The sequence below is a fragment of the Acomys minous genome (assembly GCF_964271855.1).
Source record: "Acomys minous genome assembly, chromosome: 2".
Lineage (NCBI taxonomy): Eukaryota > Metazoa > Chordata > Mammalia > Rodentia > Muridae > Acomys > Acomys minous.
Genome location: NC_140484.1, coordinates 148,484,574 through 148,503,990, shown reverse-complemented (window position 1 = coordinate 148,503,990; position 19,417 = coordinate 148,484,574). Strand labels below are relative to the sequence as shown.

The 19,417-nt window shown below is 49.0% G+C and overlaps 1 protein-coding gene across 1 annotated transcript in view; it reads right to left on the bottom strand.

Moving 5' to 3' along the window:
- Positions 1–613: 613 nt before the first annotated feature.
- Positions 614–19,417, bottom strand: part of VPS35L (VPS35 endosomal protein sorting factor like) — a 106,593-nt gene continuing 87,789 nt past the window's right edge. The window contains exons 28-31 of the mRNA XM_084773409.1: positions 9,633–9,798; positions 4,124–4,242; positions 1,433–1,579; positions 614–910 (exon numbers count right to left, since the gene is read on the bottom strand). Of these exons, the coding sequence (XP_084629535.1) occupies positions 812–910; positions 1,433–1,579; positions 4,124–4,242; positions 9,633–9,798 (531 nt within the window). The 3' untranslated portion in view covers positions 614–811. The remainder of the gene's footprint in view (positions 911–1,432; positions 1,580–4,123; positions 4,243–9,632; positions 9,799–19,417) is intronic.

Here is a 19,417-nt window from a genome sequence, read left to right as displayed (position 1 = left end):
CAGGGCAGTCTAGCTGGGAGCACAGCTGAGCCAGTGACTGATGTGCAGCCCAAAGCCACCAGCCGTAAAGGGCAGCCAGACTCCCTGAGAAGCACTGCCACGGTGCCCAGCAGTGTGTGGGTCTGGATGTGCTCTCTAGGAGCCAGAAGTGATCAGCTAGCAGGCGGGAGCACAGCTGCTCCTTGAAGGTCATTTGCCCAGTTACAAGAAGGGCATTGCAGTCTTCATTGCCTAAGCTGGCATGAAACTTGTAGCATCCTCCACCTCTTCCTCTCTGAAGTGCTTGGGGTTACAGGTGGACACCTCTATGCTCCACTAGTTACAGGACATTTTTACTGAGACTACAGGAAGTCCCAGATGACCTCACACTCTGCAGTATTCCAAGACCAGATGTACTACTTATGGTTGGAAAGGAGTCCATGGGTAAGCTGACATTTATTAACCCCCAAGGTGTTTTTTAAATGTGATGTGCAACTGGGGGCTGCTTTTCAGTAAATGGAAACACCCCAGAAAGGAAAGCCCTATGTCCTTGGCTGCTCCCCTACGAGTGCCCATAGGTCCCAGGCAGGGAACCCAAAGGCCTCTTGTGCCAACACACACCAAGACACTGCTCTTTGAAGAACAAGACTGGGTTTTAGTGCTCTGGCAGTCTCCCCTCTGCTGTCAGAATAGTCAGAAGCCAAAGATTAAAACAAATCTGTATAAAAGTAAAAATAACAAAGTCTCTACATTCCAGGAGGAGTTAAGCGGCAGCCAGGTGGGTCTTCTAGGATGTGGCACCAGGGCCCCCAGACCCCTGAAGGACAAGGACTCAGGTCCTGGTTTGCAGAGGAAGCCTCAGCGCCAGCTCGGTCAGATGGTTCATGTCAGGCTGTTTGCTTCGCTTCTTGATGTAGTCCAGAGTTTTCACCTAGAAAGAAAGAGCTCCATTTGGATTTGGATTCACAGCCCTGACCCAGGAGCTGAGCCTCTTTTGAATCTGCCCTATGTGACCTTGCCCCTGCCTAGCTGAAAAACAAGGCATCACCTCAGGATACCACAAAACTCAGACCTGGGGCCTGGGAACATAGCTCAGTTGGCAGAGTGCTTACATGAACAAAGTCCTGGATTTATCTCTAGCACCACAAAAGCTAGGTAGACACAGAAGGATCACAAATTTCAAGGTCATCTTTGGTTATATAGCAACCTTAAGGATAGCCTACTTGTCTCAGGAAAGGAACCAAACCTGGCTGTGGCCAGAAGTGGGTGCATCTTCATGAATGTAACTTTTCCTGAGAGGCAGTGACTGGGAATGCTTTCTAGTACTAGGAAGTCACTCAAAAAGAATTTTGGGGTCTGGTACCCATCTCAGGGGTGACAGGGCAGCTTGAGGTGCTGCTGATGTTGTGTCAAGGTCAGTGCCACTCTGGTTGGCAGGGACCCTGATGCTTACCATGGTCCTTGTGTCTGCACAGCCGTGCCTCTGAGCCAGGTGCCACAGGTTGACGGACAGTTGGTTCAGCTTGTTGTTTCGAAGGTCCCCATGGGCGAGGATGCTATTGAAGAAGGAGAGGCCCAGCAAGCTCTGGCGCTTCAAGGCCTAGAAGAGAGAAGGGAGATTATGGCCTTGCCCTGGCACACTAGATGGGCTCAGTGTAGATGTCCTTGGTATGGCAACTTTTCCATGTGTTTGCTGAGCCCACCCACCTGTAAAACAACAGTGAGAGCCATGACACATGGAGTAGGTAAGGACAGAGCACACAGCACAAGTGCTAAGCTCTGCTGCTCACCTGGCCATCATTGTGGTTACTTTCACAAGGGGAAACAACACAGAGAGTCATGTCTACAGGTAGGCGCCTGCTGTTTCAGGAGGCCCATGGAACCAGGTGTCACTGGGTACTGCTCACTGACATGCGAGCTCTGCGATCCCAAGGCCTTTGCTGTATAAAAGCCTAACAGTCCTGCCAGATACTGCTACCAGGACCACGTGTGCCTGCTCTGCTTCATGGCAACTAGTGGGTACTGAATACTAAGCATATGTTAGCACTTTCGCGCCACACTTCACATCTCTGTGGCAGCGACATTCACAGCTTATGCTAGGCAGCCTTCTAGAACTGTCCAACATCCTATCCTCTGGTTACATGTACAGTAATGCAGGTACTGCTGAAAGGGAAACAGCAGCTGAAAAGGAGGCATCTAGGTAGGCCCAATCTAATGATGGAGCCCTTCAAGGGCAGAATAAAGGTCTGGCCAGAGTCAGAGACAAGCAGGGAAAGATGGTAAATGCCAAAAGGACCTCAGTTGGATCCCCTGCACCCATAGAAAATGTGATTTCAGCGGGGAGACAGCAGGATCCCGGGGCTCATTGGTCAATGACAATACCCCACCACAAAAAAAAAAAAAAAAGTGAACAACTCCAGAAGATTAACACCCACACTTGACCTTCAGCCTCCACCTGCACACGCACATACTTGCGCATGCTTGCACACACATGGAGGTGAAAGGAAAAAAAGGGGTGAAAGGGAGGTCAGGGGCTGGAGAGATGGCTCATTAGTTAAGAATACTGTCTGCTCTTCCAAAGGACGTGGTTCAATTCCCAGCACTCACATGGCAGCTCACAACTGTCTGTAACTAGTTCCAGGTGATCTGACACCCCCACACCAATGCACATAAAATTAAATTTTTTAAAAAAGAAAAGGAGGTCAAACAGACTCAGAGCACAAGAACTTGACCCCTTTGATTTTGAGGATGGAAGAAGGTGGGGCCAAGGGCCCAGAAAAACAGGCAGCTTCTAGAAACTGCCTTGCTTGGTCAACAGCCAACAAGGAAATGATCACAACAACAATTATACGGACACAGGTTCTCCCAGTGCCTCGCAGTAAGAATCAAATCAGTTAACACTTTGTCTTTGGCCTCAAGAAACAGACACCAGCCCAGCCAGGACTGACTTCGGACCCTGCCACATGACCTCAACCACAGATGGGTGGTGTGTGACGCTTTAGTAAGTGGTGGCCATTGGTTGACATGGCAGTGGAGTGCAAACACACCTGCTCTGCAGGCAAGCTACCTGAATTCAGGAGTCGGCTCAGAAGAAAGACCTGAGCTCAGAACTCACACTCGACCTGCAGCCCGCTCCATGCTCTGAGTGGCAGCATGGTGGGGAAGCACTGAGCCACTCCAGAACGTGGTGGAGGAGCAGGTCTTGCTGTGGGTGCCCAGGCACGTGAGGAGCAGAGGTATCATGGCAGGAAGAGCCACTGGCACCTCCTAGATGTGTCTTGGTGACTGGCCAGCTGTGGCCTGCACTGGTCTCATCAGGCCAAGTCCAGTCTGTTTCCCTTTGACACCCATTCCCCTCTGGTGCTTGAGGCAACAGGACAGTTGCTTTCTGCTTTGTTAAGAGAATTAAGGTCAGAAAATTCAACTTCAAATATCAGAGTCTCCCCTGAGGGAGGTCTTTTTTGTTTTGTTTTGTTTTTCAAGACAAGGTCTCTCTGTGTAGACCAGGCTGGCCTTGAACTCAGAGATCCACCTGCCTCTGCCTCCCAAATGCTGGGATTAAAGGTGTGCACCACCACGCCCGGCTCCTGAGAGAAGTCTCACCACTACATTTCACTGAAGAGAATGAGGATTTTAAGCAGTCATACCACACAGACTCTAACTGGCTCTTCCTCCCTCATCTCCCCAATAATATTTTATCCTGAAACATTTAATTAGGGTTTCCAATGCCACAGCACATTATAAACAACATCAGTTGAGATTTGAAGGCTTTGGGGGGGGGGAGGGACAAGAAAAGACAGAATGGCAACTATGTTCAAGGGAAGCCAGATAGTGCCTTGCAGCTCCTAGGATCTCCACAGGTTTTTGAGAGGGGGTGGGGGAGGGAGAGACAGAGACAGACAGAGATGGGGGGGAGGGGGGAGAGGAGGGGAGGGGAGAGGGAGAGAGAAGCCCTTGCACATTGAGAGCAGCCTCTTAGGTACCAGAAGCTGGAGTGAGCTAAAAAAGAAAGTTGAGTGTTGGGAAAGCACTGTGCAGGCAGAGAACAGCCAAGGCCAAGGGCCTGAAGTACTGGGAACCATGATTCACTCAGATTTGTATCCGCCCTACTGCGGGCCTTCCAGAGTGTGTGGCTAGTACCCACCTCGTCCTTGGCCAGGGTTTTCAGGTGCTCCAGGATCTGAGCCATCACCGCCTCACACAACTTGCTGTTCTCAGCCAGGAATTTGGAGTCTCCCCCATACAGGCTGTCATTAGAATCAACTGGGTGAACAAACAAGAGCATCATATCACATGAGATTGGCAGATGGCAGGAAGGCCTGCAGGGTGTATGGGAACAGCTTTGGGATTCACTAAGCAAACACCTGGCCTGAGACCAGCAGTGTGAAAGTTATTCTCCCACTGGCCCCGCCTGGAGGGGACAGCAATAATCACCGTGGCCCTCTCAGCAGCTGCCAGGTGCTGTGGCAAGCACTCTCTCTGTTATGTAAGGATCCACAAAACCAGACCAAGAAAGGGATGGGATGTACATCTTCAATGAGTGGGGAAATTGAGGCTTAGAAGCAGGCCTAACTAAGATGTTAAACTTATCCGCTGTACCCGCTGTACCCTGCCTGCCCCAGGACCCTCAAAACCAACTGGCTCATGTTGCAGGATATTTGATCCCATTGTGAACCCTGAGAGTGTAAACTGTAAACACCCGTTTCTTGTTTAGTGTGACTCAGCCCTAACACACCTTTAATCCAGGACCTTTCTGCTTAACAAGTGATCATGGTGTGGCTCAGACCTAGCACACACCTTTAGTCCATGAACTTTCTATTTATTGTAAACAGTACCTGATCATGGTGTGATCCAGCCCTAACACACACCTTTAATCCATAGAATTTAATAAAGTTAACCACCCTAGGTCAAGAGGCAGAGCAAGAAACCAGCTGACAGGAATTAAGTAGGAAGAAGGGACTTGAGAGAAGAGTACTTAAGACAGTGTGGAGAAGTAAGCAGCCTTTTGGCTTTTAACTTTTCCTTCCTGGGCTGTGGGGTAAGCCAGCAAGCTTTCGGCTTGGGCTTTGGGCCTTTTGGCTTTTGGGGCTTTTAGCTTTGAGTTTTGGGGCTTTTGGCTGTTTTCATCTGGGATGTGAGCTGAGCAGGAAAGGTCAGGTAGGTGCTTTCTCTGCCTCTCTGAGCCAGCAAGTTTTCACCCACACATCTGGCTCCTGAGTCTTCATTGGTAAACCAAAGGATAAGATGTTCATTCTTTATAACAGACTAGCTGTGTAGTAATAGAAGATTCTATTTATACTACGAGGGAAGACAAGTATTCACTCAACAACATTACCCAGGTGTGAACCCTGAGAGCTGCAATAATGCCTGATACGCCCAGCAACGCCAACAGTGGCATGGATGCTAAGGGAGCGACCAGCCACTTTCTGATTGGACTTAAAGCCTGCTCCACAAGATGGCACTCATGTCTGCCATCAAATTCTGCAGTCCCATTACTCCCAAAGCTTTTATGACTGACAGTGTCTCCTTCCTCTCTCATTAAGAAAGCATCTTTCTCTATGGTTCAAGCTGTCCTGTAAAACACTCCGTATCCAGGTTGTTCTTAACTCACGGTACTCCTCCAGCTCCAGCCTCAGCCTCAGCCTCAGCCTCAGCCTCAGCCTCAGCCTCCAAGTGCTGGCACTACAGGTGTCAGCCACCATACCTAGCTCTTTAGCACAGCCTCAGCTTGTCCACCCTCTACGGCAGCCACAGCCTAGAGAAAGACCAGTTCAGCTAAGGACGGCTTGAGCAGTTTTCTCTGCCCTCCCTCCCTCTTTCTTTCTTTCTTTTTTTTTTTTTTTCTTCTTTTCTTTTCCTTTGGTTTTTCGAGACAGGGTTTCTCTGTGTAGCTCGGGCTGTCCTGGACTCACCAGGCTGGCCTCAAACTTACAGAGATCCGCCAGCCTCTGCCTCCCAAGTGCTGGGACTAACAGCATGTGCCACCATGCCCGGATGCCCTCCCTCATTCAAAGAGCCTGGTCTCTGCTGGGGAGAGGAGACACCACGCAGTCTGCTCTGGTCTGTTTGGGTTTTCACTTAAATGGTGAATCTTGGGCAATCTGCATTTCAGTGGAGGGACATCTCTGTGGATTTGCCTGTGGTGGCTGGCATCCTCCCCTGCACAAGGCCCAGAAGAGTTCAGTCAGTCTCCACTGTGAACATGTCAGTTTGTTTTTGTTTCTGCAGGGCCAAAGGTGTCTGCATGTCAGGCAGGGCTCTAACACCGAGATCAATCTCAGAGGCCAGAGTGTCACTTCTCAGGAACTGTTTGCCTTTAAAAAAATAGATAGGGTCTTTCAGTGGCCTGGAAACCACTTGTTAGTCTAGGCTAGCTGGCCAGGAAGCCTCAGGGATCACCTGTCTCTGCATTCCTAGAGGTCCTCATGCTTGAATGGCCCAGTGCTCCACCAACTGAGCCATTGCCCCAGGCCTTCCTCTTTGGTTGGCTTGCACCTGCCTTCACAAACAAGGCCTACACAGCTTTTGCATTTCAGAGCTCATTCCTTCCCTCCATGCTCACATGGGCTTCGACTCCCATTTTCTCAACTAATCCTTCACCCTCTTTCCCAATGCTCAACACCGATGTCCCCACGGCTGGGTGCAGTGTTGTTAGGCCACGTGCCTAGGAGACAGGAAGCATGGACCAATGCCAGGAAGAGGGAAGTCTGTGGCGTCTGATCAATCAGGTGGCTATGCCCAGCCCTCGGTGGAGCACAGAACAATAATCCAGTCATATTTAGGGAGGACGTTAATAAGCTCTTAAACTATCTGCTGGGATATAGTTGTCCTTCCCTGGTAGTCTTGTGTTACCCCCTCTAAGGAACACCTGGGGAGGACCTCATGTCACCCACAGCTAAGAGGAGACAGTCATAAGAAACACAGAAGGGCCTCCAATGGGACCCCACTGTACAAATGAAGAACAGAAGAGCCCACCTGCAGATGGGGTGGGGGTGGGGTGGGAATGGACAGTCCTATTCTGGGATATGTCATAATCTCTCAGTGACTGACCAGAAACAGTCTCTGGATGTGGGCTACAAAGATGGGACTGTTCAGGAGACACTTTCTAAGACCAAGGAAAGCCAGCTCTTGGAACTCTTAAGAAGTGACTCTTTGGAGCTAGATGTGGTGGTGCACACCTTTAATTCCAGTACTTGGGTGGCAGAGGCAAGATCCTGTGAGTTCAAGACCACCCTAGTTTACATAGTGAGTTCCAGGACAGCCCTGTCTAAAAAGAAAAAGAAGTCCCCTTCCAGAGCTGAGAAGATGACTTAATCAGTAAAGTGCCAGCAATGCAAGAATGAAACCCATATTTGGATCTTGATGTGAAAATTCCAGATGTGGTTGTACACATCTGCAACTGTAGTACAGGGACAAAAGGGGCAGAGACAGCTGGATCACCAGAGCTCACTGGCTGGCCAGCCAAGCCAACTGGAGCTCCAGGTTCAGTGAGAGACCCTGTCTCAATAAGCAAAGCGGAGAGCATAAAGAACTTGACATTGATCCCTGTCCTCCACACACATATGCACATACCCATGTACACACTGTGTGCACTGAATGTACGCACACACTCTCTCTCAAACACACATACACACATAATGTAGTGGAGCCCCTCCCTACACACAACAGGGTCATGTAGCTATGTGCAGTTCCTAATGTATAGCTTCCTAGGAACTGACTTTAAAAGTCATACTCCTTTATTTTATGTATTCATTGTAGTTTGCTTGACTCTCCTGGAGAGAATGGGTGGATCTGCACATAATTAAACTGAGAAAAGAGAACATCACGCATGCTTTATATTCATCTCTGGCAGCTACTTCACAACAGAGCTTCATATTTTCCCCAGCTTTTGATTTAAAAGGGCATCAGAAGAGTTCAATAAAACCCATGATGGGAAAGGGGGGTGGGCAGAGAGGCAGAGAGAGACATAGAGAGACAGAGACAGAGAGAGAACCTATGGTGGTGGAGACCTGCCTGCCTCCCTCACACACTCACCAACCCATACCCTTGGCCACCACGTGTGCCCTCAGCAGGCGCCCTTTCTACCTGTTAACACTAGTGTGTGTTCTCTGAACCACTTGAAGCCAGTGCAGTGCAGACGTGAGAAGGGGAACTCCATCTATGTGGCGATGGGGAACCATCGTGTGTGCTAGCCGGGGATGTGGCTGAACCATTAGTGTGGCTGCCACGAGGCCACCCACGCTCCGTAAGTAAGCACAATAAATTCATTGCTTCTCCAGGGCGAGCTTTGGTGAAATCATACTTTGGTTTGTTGTTGGGGCGTGTACAGAGCAGGGAGGTGCATGTGTCTCCCCAGGGAAAGAATTTTTAGCACAGCAGCTACTGAATGAGGTCCGCTCTGCACTAGTATCTGGGATAGGAGCTGAGGGCTCACTGGGGAAATGTGTGACCTGGCCCACCCACCCACACAGACACACAAACAGGCCACGGCAGGAGCGAGGGCTTGGATGGGACAAAAGTAAAGAAAAGGAGATGGGGGGGGGGGGCGGGCAGGAGGCTCACAGGGAGCTGTTCTCAAGCCAGTGCCATCAAGGACAAACTGGAGCAGGTGGGAGAACAAGACTGCCTCCTGCCCCACGAGCACCTGAACGGTGAGGGCTTGAGGCCTCCACGTCCCCTGAAGCTCAGGCTATAGAACTCATGTCGAGGCTGACCTGGACTAGGGTAAGGACAGCCTGTGATGGAGCACGTGCGCACGCACACGCACACACACACATACACACACACACACGTGCACACACACACACACACACACACATACACACACACACACACACACACACGCACACACACATGCTCAGAGGGCTGAGTTCTCACGCTCATGGCCCAGAGTTTGCCTAGCATATATAAAGCCCTGGGTTTCCTTTTCTAGCACCACAAAAACTCATCCTACAACTCTCCAGGCCTCTTCCTGGGGATAGAAAGTGCCTTAGGAATACAGACTCTTTAGGCTAAGAGGTAGATCAGCTGACAGAGGGCTAGACTAGCATGTGTGATGCCAACACCACATTAACTGTGCATGGTGATACATGCCTGTAATCCCAGCACTCTGCTTTTGGGCAGCAGGTATCAAGAGTTCAAGATCTAGGGACACAGAGGCAGCCAGGCCTACAGAGTAAGAACAAACAAACAAAATGTTTAAGGTTATATTCAACTATAAAGTGAGTCTGAGGCCAGACTACATGAGACCCTGGCTAGAGATACAGCTCAGTGGGTTAAGTGCTTGGGGCACAAGCATGAGGACCAGAGTCTGTATCCCAAGCATCTACGTAATCCTGGACATGGTACATGTGCCTGTAACCCCAGCACTGCAGGGTCGTGGTGGGCTTGCAGACTGGCAAGTCTTTGGAGCTCATTAGCAGCCACAACAGCTAGATTGGTGAGTGCCAGGTTCAGTGAGAAACCCTGTCTGAAAAATAGGTGAAGAATAATTAAGGAAGATACCCAGTCCCAAGTTTGACCTCTACATACTCGCGCACGCACACACATGTACACACAACTCATGCACACACAACACAAGAAGAGACGGTGAAACAGTCCCTTTGCTGTCCATGAAGTGGGGGCACGGCAAGGGCTGGTCAGGGTGCAGCTACCTTTGTCTATGTGGTAAAGATAGGTGTCCTGGCTCATGGCAGAGAGCAGGTGCAGGACAGAGGTGTAGATTCGGATTTTTTCGTCGCTATTGTCGTCCCAGGTGTAGTCCTGGATCACGTTGAGAAGTTCTCGAACCAGAAATAGGACTCCATGTTCTGGATGGTCCTGGTGGAGAAAAAGACAGGACAGCTAAACCTAGATATGACGCTGAGCAGTGAAGTGCCCACTGACCCAGGGCTTCCCTTAAACAGGTGTAGAGATTATAATGCTGGATGCCTCATAAGGGCAGGGCCACTCATGAGCCTAGGCAAACAACATAGAGAAAAAGTGGCAAGACGTAGCTCACCCACTGATCACACAGTTCAGGTTGGGACATGAACAACAGCCTCCCTGTTGGGTCCGAGGGACCACAAGCCGTCACCTGTCAGCTCCAGGCCTGTGTCTCCATGACTGTGCCCTTAGTTCCCATGCACAGTGGTGGATGCAAGTCACGCTGATCTAATTACAAAAGGAAGACTGTGGGTCCTCTGCAGATGACATGGTGGAAGCCACTGCACTGACTTTAAATATGGCCCTGCTCTGGTTTCAATTCCGTTCCCGAAGTGTGGCTCTCCTGTTGAAACTGCCTAGAGTCCTTATTTGCAGAAAATTAATGTCCAACTGACCCCACCAACCCTTACATAAAATCTCCGCTCACTGAGTCCAGCCACACCTCTCCTACTCCTAGGCCAGGCTCAGCACTGGGTCCTAGCAGGACACTCTCAAACAGGTTAAGAAAAGAGGGAGCAAGAGAAGATTATTTGCACAGCTGGGGCCAGCATAAGGCTAGGTAGGCACCAGAGCCTGCGACCAGCAGGACACTGTTATTATTCCAAACTGCAAGAGCAAGGTGCAGGTATGGGCACTGCTGGAACCCAAAAACCTGCAGCTGGAGGCTGCCCCCCACAAGATGCAGCCTTGCATGGAGGGGTGTTGCTGTTATTTAAAAGTATGGTCTAATAATGTTCATTATTAAGCTTATAATTATTACGGTGGTATTAGCTAACCCACTGTCACAATTAGTACAGACACCTGATAGATTTTAGAACAGCCTTTTTTCACCTGGGGCATAGCTGATATTAACCTCCTGAACTATCCTTACCTCCCAAGGCCTCGTACCATGGCCTGTGCTTTAATAAATTCTATCTAGGCTATGTCCCATCCATAATTCCATAAATACTTGCTTATTCTCGGCTGCTTTCCTCCATCCACGCCGATCTGCCCATGTGTTTCTCTCCATGCTAACCCATCGTGGAGGTTCTTTCCTTCTTTCTTCCCAGCACCTGTTTCTCCCCAGATCCTTCTCTCCCAAAGCCCAAGAACCTTCACCACGCCTGCCTTCCTCTGGCCCTCCCCAGGTATCTGCGTTCTACTGGTTAGAAAAGGTTTACACAACAAGGACAGGTGTACTGACAATGTGCTCGTCCAGGGCAACAACTAGATCTTGGGAGCCAGTAATTAGCATCAGAATACATATCTCAGCCCAACCCCCAACACAAGGCCAAGGCCATTGGCAAATCGTAGCTGGAGATCAGTTGTGAGGTGACAAGCTGAGCCTGGGTGTCCTCCAACACTTCAGTCTGCAGGTCGTGTCTGCTGTTGGCTGGACGGGTTGGAAGGCAGAAGAGTCTGCAGAAGCCGCTCTTCCCGGCACTGCTGAGGGTACAGATTAACCAGCACCTCACAGCTCAACAGTAAAGAGCCTTGTATGAGTCCCAGTCCAGCATCAGTTAAAATGGTGACAGCTTTGCCAGTCAACAAGAACACGCTCTTCCATGGCTAGGAAGCCACTCTCCCTTAAAATTAGTTTATTTATTTACTTTGTGTGGGTGTGTCTGTATACACCATCATGCACATGCTAGGGCATTTGTGGAGGCCGGAGGATAACTTCAGGAAGCTGGTGGGTACAGGGGATCGAACTGTAGCCCCCAGGCTTGGTGGCAGGTGCCATCACCTGCTGAGCCATCTCACTGGCCCAGGAAGCTCTTTTTGTATTTCTTGAGACACTAAGTTGCTCAAGAAGGCCTTGATCTTATGATGGCTGCCTCAAAAGTAACTGGGATTACAAGCCTGGGTCACTAGGCCCAGCTTCCTGTCTCTATTTTTCCCCTTGAGCCCATCTCGCTATCTCAGGCCATCTTCTTTACTGCTTCAGGGAACTGCTCAGTCACATCTTGTGGCCTACATGTGTCCTGTGAGAAGGCAGGCACTACACCTACTGCATCTGTGTTTACCACACACTGCCAGACCTATCCACTTGCGGACTGGGATTCTGAGTTTTGTTTATTTGAATTGGGGTGTGTGTGTGTGTGTACATAGGAGGGTACACATGGAAGCCAGATGTTGAAATTAGTTGTCTTCTTCAACTCTCCACCTTATGGGTTGTGACAGGCTCTCTCACTGAACCCGGAGCTCACCAATTAGCTAGACTGGCTAGACTGATCCCCTGAGCGGGGATCTTCCTATGTCCGTTTTTCCAACTCTAGGATCACAGGCCTGCCACCATGTCTGGCTATTCATGTGGATGCTGGGGATGTGGGATCAGGACTCAGGTCCACATCTATGTGGCAAGCACTTTACTCACTGAGCCATGTTCCCAGCTGGAGGCATAACTCAGACTGGCCTCAAACTCATGATCCCCTGCCTCTGCCCCTCAGCACTTCTATCACAATCAGCTGAGATCTCCGAGCAGTGCCTCCAGGAGTACACACTGGTGTGTCCCAGTGTACGCACGTGCCCTGGCCTGCCGTAGGGAGTGGCACACGGTAGGACCCACATGAATCATGTGCATGGGTGGCTATTTAGAGTACAGGCTCAGGGCTTCCAGTCCTGCAGCTGAGGAGGGCAGTCCAGACAGCAGTGGCCTGATCTAGGATGACTGCATTTGTAGTGACACTGCCTAGGGTTGAGGGCTTGGGCAGAGAAGACAGAGATGTGCACAAGCCGTTCGTATCTGTTCCGACCGTATCAGCAAGAAAAGGGATGCATGATGCTCAGGCATGCAAACAATTCATGCTGCTCACATCTGAACCACCCAGGCGAGGCTGTTGGCTAGGTCAGTCCCAGCTGCAGCTCACTACTGCCTTCCTTGGCTGGCAGCTGTTTCTAACTAGGCTGTTTTGTTCAACTACATGGATACTAAAACACATTTTTTTAAACTTAGGCCACAGTTTGATGAATGTTCCAGCTAATTCAAATCAGCAGTAATGTTCCCACCCTATGGGAGGCCAGGGAACACACATTCAGAGAGGTGGGGCCTTGCGTGATGGAATCCAGGGAATGGTTTGGGGTGAGACTTCTGCGGGCCTCAGCTCCTAACCAAAAAGGTGACACATTATGTCCATGGTGCTGTACAAGAATCCTACATACTTTCTGTGTTTCAGTGACTGAGACATATTTTTTAATATTTGAGGATGCTTCTATAGCTGAAGCCAGGCATAGGTAGATTTTTCTTTTTCTTTTCTTTTCTTTCTTTTTTTTGAGCCAGTGTCTCTGGCTTCTGATGCTCCTGCCTCCACTTCCTGAGTGCTGGGATTACTTACTACTGCATCAAGTTTTCTGTGGTACTGGAAAGAACCCAGGGCTTTGTGCATGCTAGGCAAGCGGTCACTATAGCAACAACTGAGCCCCATTGCAGCCCACCATCCTTTAAAGCAACACAGTGGTTTCCATTTGTGATTAATATTAAACTAGGAATTTGGTTGTTCTTTTGTATGTATGGTGTATGTGTGGTGTATGTATCCTGGGTATACACGTATGTGTGCTAATGCATTTACCTGTGGGAACCAGAGGTCAGCATTAAGTGGCTTCCTTGGCAACTCTCCACCTTGTTTTTTTGAGGCAGGGTTTCCACTAAACCTGGACTTCACCAAATTGGCCAGACTGGCTGGCCAGTGAGCTCTGGGAATTTGCCTATCTCTGTCCTGCAACCCCTTGACTTTTTTTAGACTGGGTTTCATGGTTTTGCACTCATTATAAAGCAGAGGCTGACCTTCAACTTTTTGTTTTGTTTTGTTTTTCCGAGACAGGATTTCCTCTGTGTAACCTTTGTAGACCAGGTGGGCCTCAAACTCAGAGATCAGCCTGCCTCTGTCTCCCTAGTGCTGGGATTAAAGGCGTGCTACCACCTCCCTGTGACCTTGAATTTGGGATTAAAGGCGTGCTACCACCTCCCTGTGACCTTGAACTTAGGATTAAAGGCGTGCTACCACCTCCCTGTGACCTTGAACTTTGGCCCTCCTGCCGTCACTTCCTACAAATTACAGGCACGTACAATCTAGCATAGTTTTATGAGGTCCAGGTGATTGAACACAGGCCTTCATGCATGCTAAGCACTCTGCCAACTGAACTGAAATTTTTAATTTAAATTTAATTTTTAATTCAGTCATTCATTCTTCTTCTTTTTCTTCTCTTCTCCTCTTCTTCTTCCCCAACCCCATGTCTGTGTGTCTGTACACGTTACCTGGCAATGGAGGGTGTGCACGTGTGCATGCCTGTATTTGGGCATGTGGAGGTCAGAGCAGGATAGATGTCTTCTGCACTGCTCTCTGACTTATACTGCCTTGAGAATTGGCCTCTCAAAGCTGCCTGTTTTGGCCAGGATGGTGGGCCAGAGAGCCTGTTCCACTCCTCAGCCTGGGATTATAGGTATGCATAGCCATGCCCTGTTTTTTATGTGGATGCTGGGAAATTAAGCTGAGGTCCTCATGCTTGCAGGGCAAGGGCTATTACCCACTGGGCCATCTCCCCATGCTGTGTCATTCTTTTTTTTTTTTTTCCCTCTGAGACAGGGTTTCTCTGTGTAGCCTTGGCTGTCCTGGACTAGCTTTGTAGACCAGGCTGGCCTCGAACTCACAGCAATCTGCCTGCCTCTGCCTCCTGAGTGCTGCTGTGTCATTCTTTAGAGGAAAAGGGCGTTGGATTGAGATGGGGCTCTAGTGGGAAGATGCCTGGTGCCCTTGGCCAGCCTCCCTCCTACTTAGGGCAACTCAATGCCAATGAGGTGGTTCCTGAGAGTAGCCAGAAAGTGAGTCCTCCCTTCCACCAACCCAACAAGGCCTGACTCTGTCCCTCCACTGTCCCTCTTGAGTCACTGCTCTCAGGACTTCCTACTTCATCATAGACCCTGGGAGAAGGACCACATGAGAAGTGAATGCTGCTCTTCTCAGAAAGCTGGCCTTCAGGCAGCAGAGATGGCAGCAGCTCGTCTTTGGGTACTAGCAAGGTCACTTACCGGCCAGTGATCTTTCCCCTCTCTGTGCCTATTTATGAACTGTTGGCTGGTTCACCAGAAGAGAGATGTCTGATTAAGTCAGGGCTGGGTGCAAAGGAGCAGAACACCAACTGGCTGGGAGCATAGCGGGAAAGAAGGGGCCCTGGGGTGGGAGAGTGAAACAGAGGGAGACACATGCCCAGCAGACAGGAGGCTGTCAGGGCAGGTACCCATGTCTCCTCACTTCCCAGGGCAGCATTTGCACGGCCTCATGATCCCAGTGGCTCTCCTCCAGTCCCTCTGGTGTGCACAGCACCCTGTCCTACCTCTAGGTCTTCATCCACACTGTGTTCCCTGTCATGGAACCCTCTCCTCTCACCCTGCACCAAGAGCTCAGTTTCCTTCTGATCTCAGCTGGAAAGGTATAGCTCTTGGGTATGGCTTCCCTAATCACCTTTGCTTTTCGGGTAGAACCTCCCATCGTACCTACAAAGCCAATGGGCAGTGACCTGGAGTCTTCCGTGGTGACTCGTGTGTGTGTGTGTGTGTGTGTGTGTGTGTGTGTGTGTGTCCACAATGCCTAAAACCTCAACAGTACCCAACCTCAACAGGTGAGGCATTCGGATGTCTCTGCAGTGCCAGTGTTTTTACAGATGGAGCTAACTACGTGGAACGTTAAGCCTGACTCCTTCCATAGGGCACCTCCTCAATTTTCAGATGAGCAGATATTTATGGACTAGGATGATGAGTAGGGTGGCTCAGATATGGACTTCTTGCTGTCTCTATAGCTGCTTTTAATAGGAAGACAAGAAGACATACCTCCCCACTGCAGCCTCAATGATCAGGGCTAGAGAACACAGCCTAGCATGTCTAGTTCCTACAAATCCCAGCACAACTTGGGGCTCTGAAACCAGAACACTGAACTTGATGTTGCACGTTACTCATCCTACCAAAGATTGCTGAGTGAGACTGTCTGCTCCACTACATGGAGAAGGCTTCTATAGACAGCAGTTGAGGCATAGGGAATAGCTTAGCTACCTGGGACTCTACTTGGCAGGGGCTATATACACATCCCCCTCTTCTAATAATGCACTTAGCGGATCTGGAGAGATGGCTCAGAGGTTAAGAACACTGGCTGCTCCTCCAGAGGTCCTGAGTTCAATTCCCAGCAACTACATGGTGGGTCACAGCCATCTATAATGTGATCTAATGCCCTCTTCTGGCCTGCAGTTGTACCTGCAGGCAGAGCACTGTAAACATAATAATAAATAAATAAATATTTTTAAAAAAACAACAAAACAAACAAAAATAATAATGCACTTAGCAACCGATTGACAACCTAGGATACCCCCTACCACCACCAACCTACGTGTACATCCCACTCCAAACAAATAAATCAATCTCTTTTCCCCTGAAAACCATCAAAAACTCCCCTTTTGGGAATAGTTTCTATCCAGGTATGGAAGGTAGGGGGCCAAACAAGCCCAAACTTGCTTGGTTGCATGCAAATTGGGACAAACTCTGTTCCCTAAGTGAACTTTAGGAAAAATCTTCTATTTTTGTCACTTTTTTTGCCTATGCATATCAAGCATGCATCTGATTAAAATAAGATGATTCTGGGAAGAGACATGAGCAAAAGCTTACATAACCCAAGCCTGTCAACCAAAATAGACAGCCACCTACTCTATATCTCTGGACAACTGAACTCCTCTTGAGCCCCATGAAATACTGGGGCCCCTGAGTACCCTTTGTCCTTGGCTTGCTGAAGCTGCCACATGACCTACCAGTACTGTCCGAGTATCTAGGTTCTGGAGGACATACTAGCACCCCTGTGTCTATGGCAATACTGCTATAATGCTATAATTTCCAAAGACTAATGAATAGGCAAAGAAGTCTGTGCATGCAGTGGAAAGCCAGGGAACCCTAAACAGGAAAGTCTGTACCACGGACAAAACAGTTCGTGAAGCATGAACAATGGCTGTTACAGAAGGTGGGAAGGGGGAGGGGGAGTTAGGGACCAACGAGCATAAACTTCCAGTTAAGCAAACAAAAAACGCCCAAGCTCTACTGGACGCCAGTATATGTAAGGTTAGCAACTCTGTGCAGCTCTTCTGAAAGCTCTGTCGGGAGCAGCACTTGTGTGCCAAAGTGAAATAAAACTCTAAAACAGTGACCCCACCCCCACCCCTGCCCAACCCCAACACAAAGCTGTGACAGGAGAAGGAACCAATCTAAACAAGGTAAACATGAGAGGGGGTTTTCAAGCAAAGCCATCCTGGTGTTGTGGCTCAGGTGGGGTGCCTCTGACCACCTCTTGGCTGTGGCTACTCAGATGGAACCTCTCTGCTTACCTGAAGAGCCAACCAATCAAAAGTTCCTCTTCTTCCTCAGAGGCTAGATCCCAGCCACGCCAGAAACTACACAGTACTGAGCTCTATAGACACTATTTTTCCGTACACACATATACTCATGATAAAGCTTAACGTGTAAATTACATAGTATAAGTTTCTTAGTTCCTTTCCTGTTGCTGTGATAAAAAATGCCCTGACAAAAATAATTGATGGGAGAACAGGTTTCTCTGCCTACAAGTCCAGGCTGTAGCACAGCACTGTGGGGAAGTCAAGGGCAGCAGAATGTGGAGCAGCTGGTCACAGCACAGCCGCAGTCAAGAGCAGACGGTGATTAACCATTGCAGATAGGGATCAGCTCAGGCTAGGGATCAGCTCAGGCTAGGCATCAGCTGCAGACTAAGGATCAGCTCAGGCTAGGGATCAGCTGCAGAAGGGATCAGCTCAGGCTAGGGATCAGCTCAGGCTAGGGATCAGCTGCAGGCTAGGCATCAGCTCAGGCTAGGCATCAGCTCAGGCTAGGCATCAGCTTAGGCTTTTCATTCTTGGTAAAGTCCAGGATTCCCTGCTATGGAAATGGTGCCACCCATAACGGTTGGGATAATTGGCTAAAGAGATGGCTCAGAGGTTAAGACCACTGGCTACTCTTCCAGAGGTCCTGAGTTCAATACCCAGCAACTACATGGTGCCTCACAACCATCTATGATAAGATCTAGTGCCCTCTTCTGGCAGGCAGGCACACATGCAGGCAGAGCACTGTGTATATACTAAATAAATAAATCTTTTAAAACAAAACCAAATAAGCCCGTCCCTTCCCAGAATGCATCATATTTTAATCATATGAATAGGCAAAAGAAAGTGATAAAAATAGAAAATACAAGATTTTTCTTAAAGTTCACTTAGGGGACAGAGTTTGTCTTACTTTGCATGCAACCAAGCAAGTTCGGGCTTGTTTGGCCCCCTACCTTCCATGCCTGGATAGAAACTATTCCCAAAAGGGGAGTTTTTGATGGTTTTCAGGGGAAAAGAGATTGATTTATTTGTTTGGAGTGGGATGTACACGCAGGTTGCTGATGGTAGAGGGTGTCCTAGGTAGCCAATGGGTTGCTAAGTGCTGTACTATTTTTAAAAAAAAGATAATTCCCCAAGACACACCCCAAGGCCAACCTCATTAGACTGCATTCCGCATGCTTCTAGATTATGTCAAGTTGACAATTAAACGTAACCACTGCAGCTGGGCAGGGTGGCACACTGGGACACAGAGGCAGGAGGATCTCGGTGAGTTCAAGGCCAGCCTGGTCTACAGAGTGAGTCTGAGACAGCCAAGGCTACACAGAGAAACCATGTCTCAAAAAACAAAACAACAACAACAACAAAAATATCTAACCATCACAGTAAGAGACTAACAGTAATTGATGGTAAATTAAAATGAATTTAACAGCATGCGGTAATAAAAATTAAGATGTTTTTCTTTTCTAATTGAGTTGAAAACTTTTACCTTTTCACAGAAAGAACCCACTCATTTTGGCAGAGTCAAACAGCAGCATCACTATTCTGTGCTTTGTGCACTCACTGACAGTTGGCCTTAGAATGACAGAGCAGGTGGTACACACCCGGAGGACCTACTGCACAGGGAAAAACTCACATCCTGGATGGGGTGACATGTCACAACACTATGCAGAATGGCACGTAGTTAAAAATGTCTGAGTTTCTGCAGAGTTCTGTTTAATATACTCAGACAGAGGTTGGATGCTGGCAACTGAAAACAGAATGTAAAGTAACAGGTAAGAGGTGTTTCTGCGTTAACGCCACCTCCCCTGAGGAGGCATGAGGAGGGACTAAGTATTGATGAGCAAACAAAGCACATGGGAGACTCTCTAGGCTCACATCCTGGGAAGGACCCTGGAGGAGACAAATGCAGACTCAGATCCCTGCTCTGCTACCAAGTGCCTGCACAGCCCAGGCACAGCCTTTCAGTTGTGGGTATCTATAAGTACCACGGAGGATTCTCAGGGTAAGTGCAGATGAAGTGCTTTAGCATGGCACCGAAGAAAAGCATGTTCCTGGGGCCAAAATTGGGAGACACCTCGGTAGGTAAAACACTTGTTATGCAAGAATGAGGAGCTGAGTTACATCGCCAACACCCACAGAGAAGCCAAGAGCAGTGTACCTGTGCCTGTCCTCG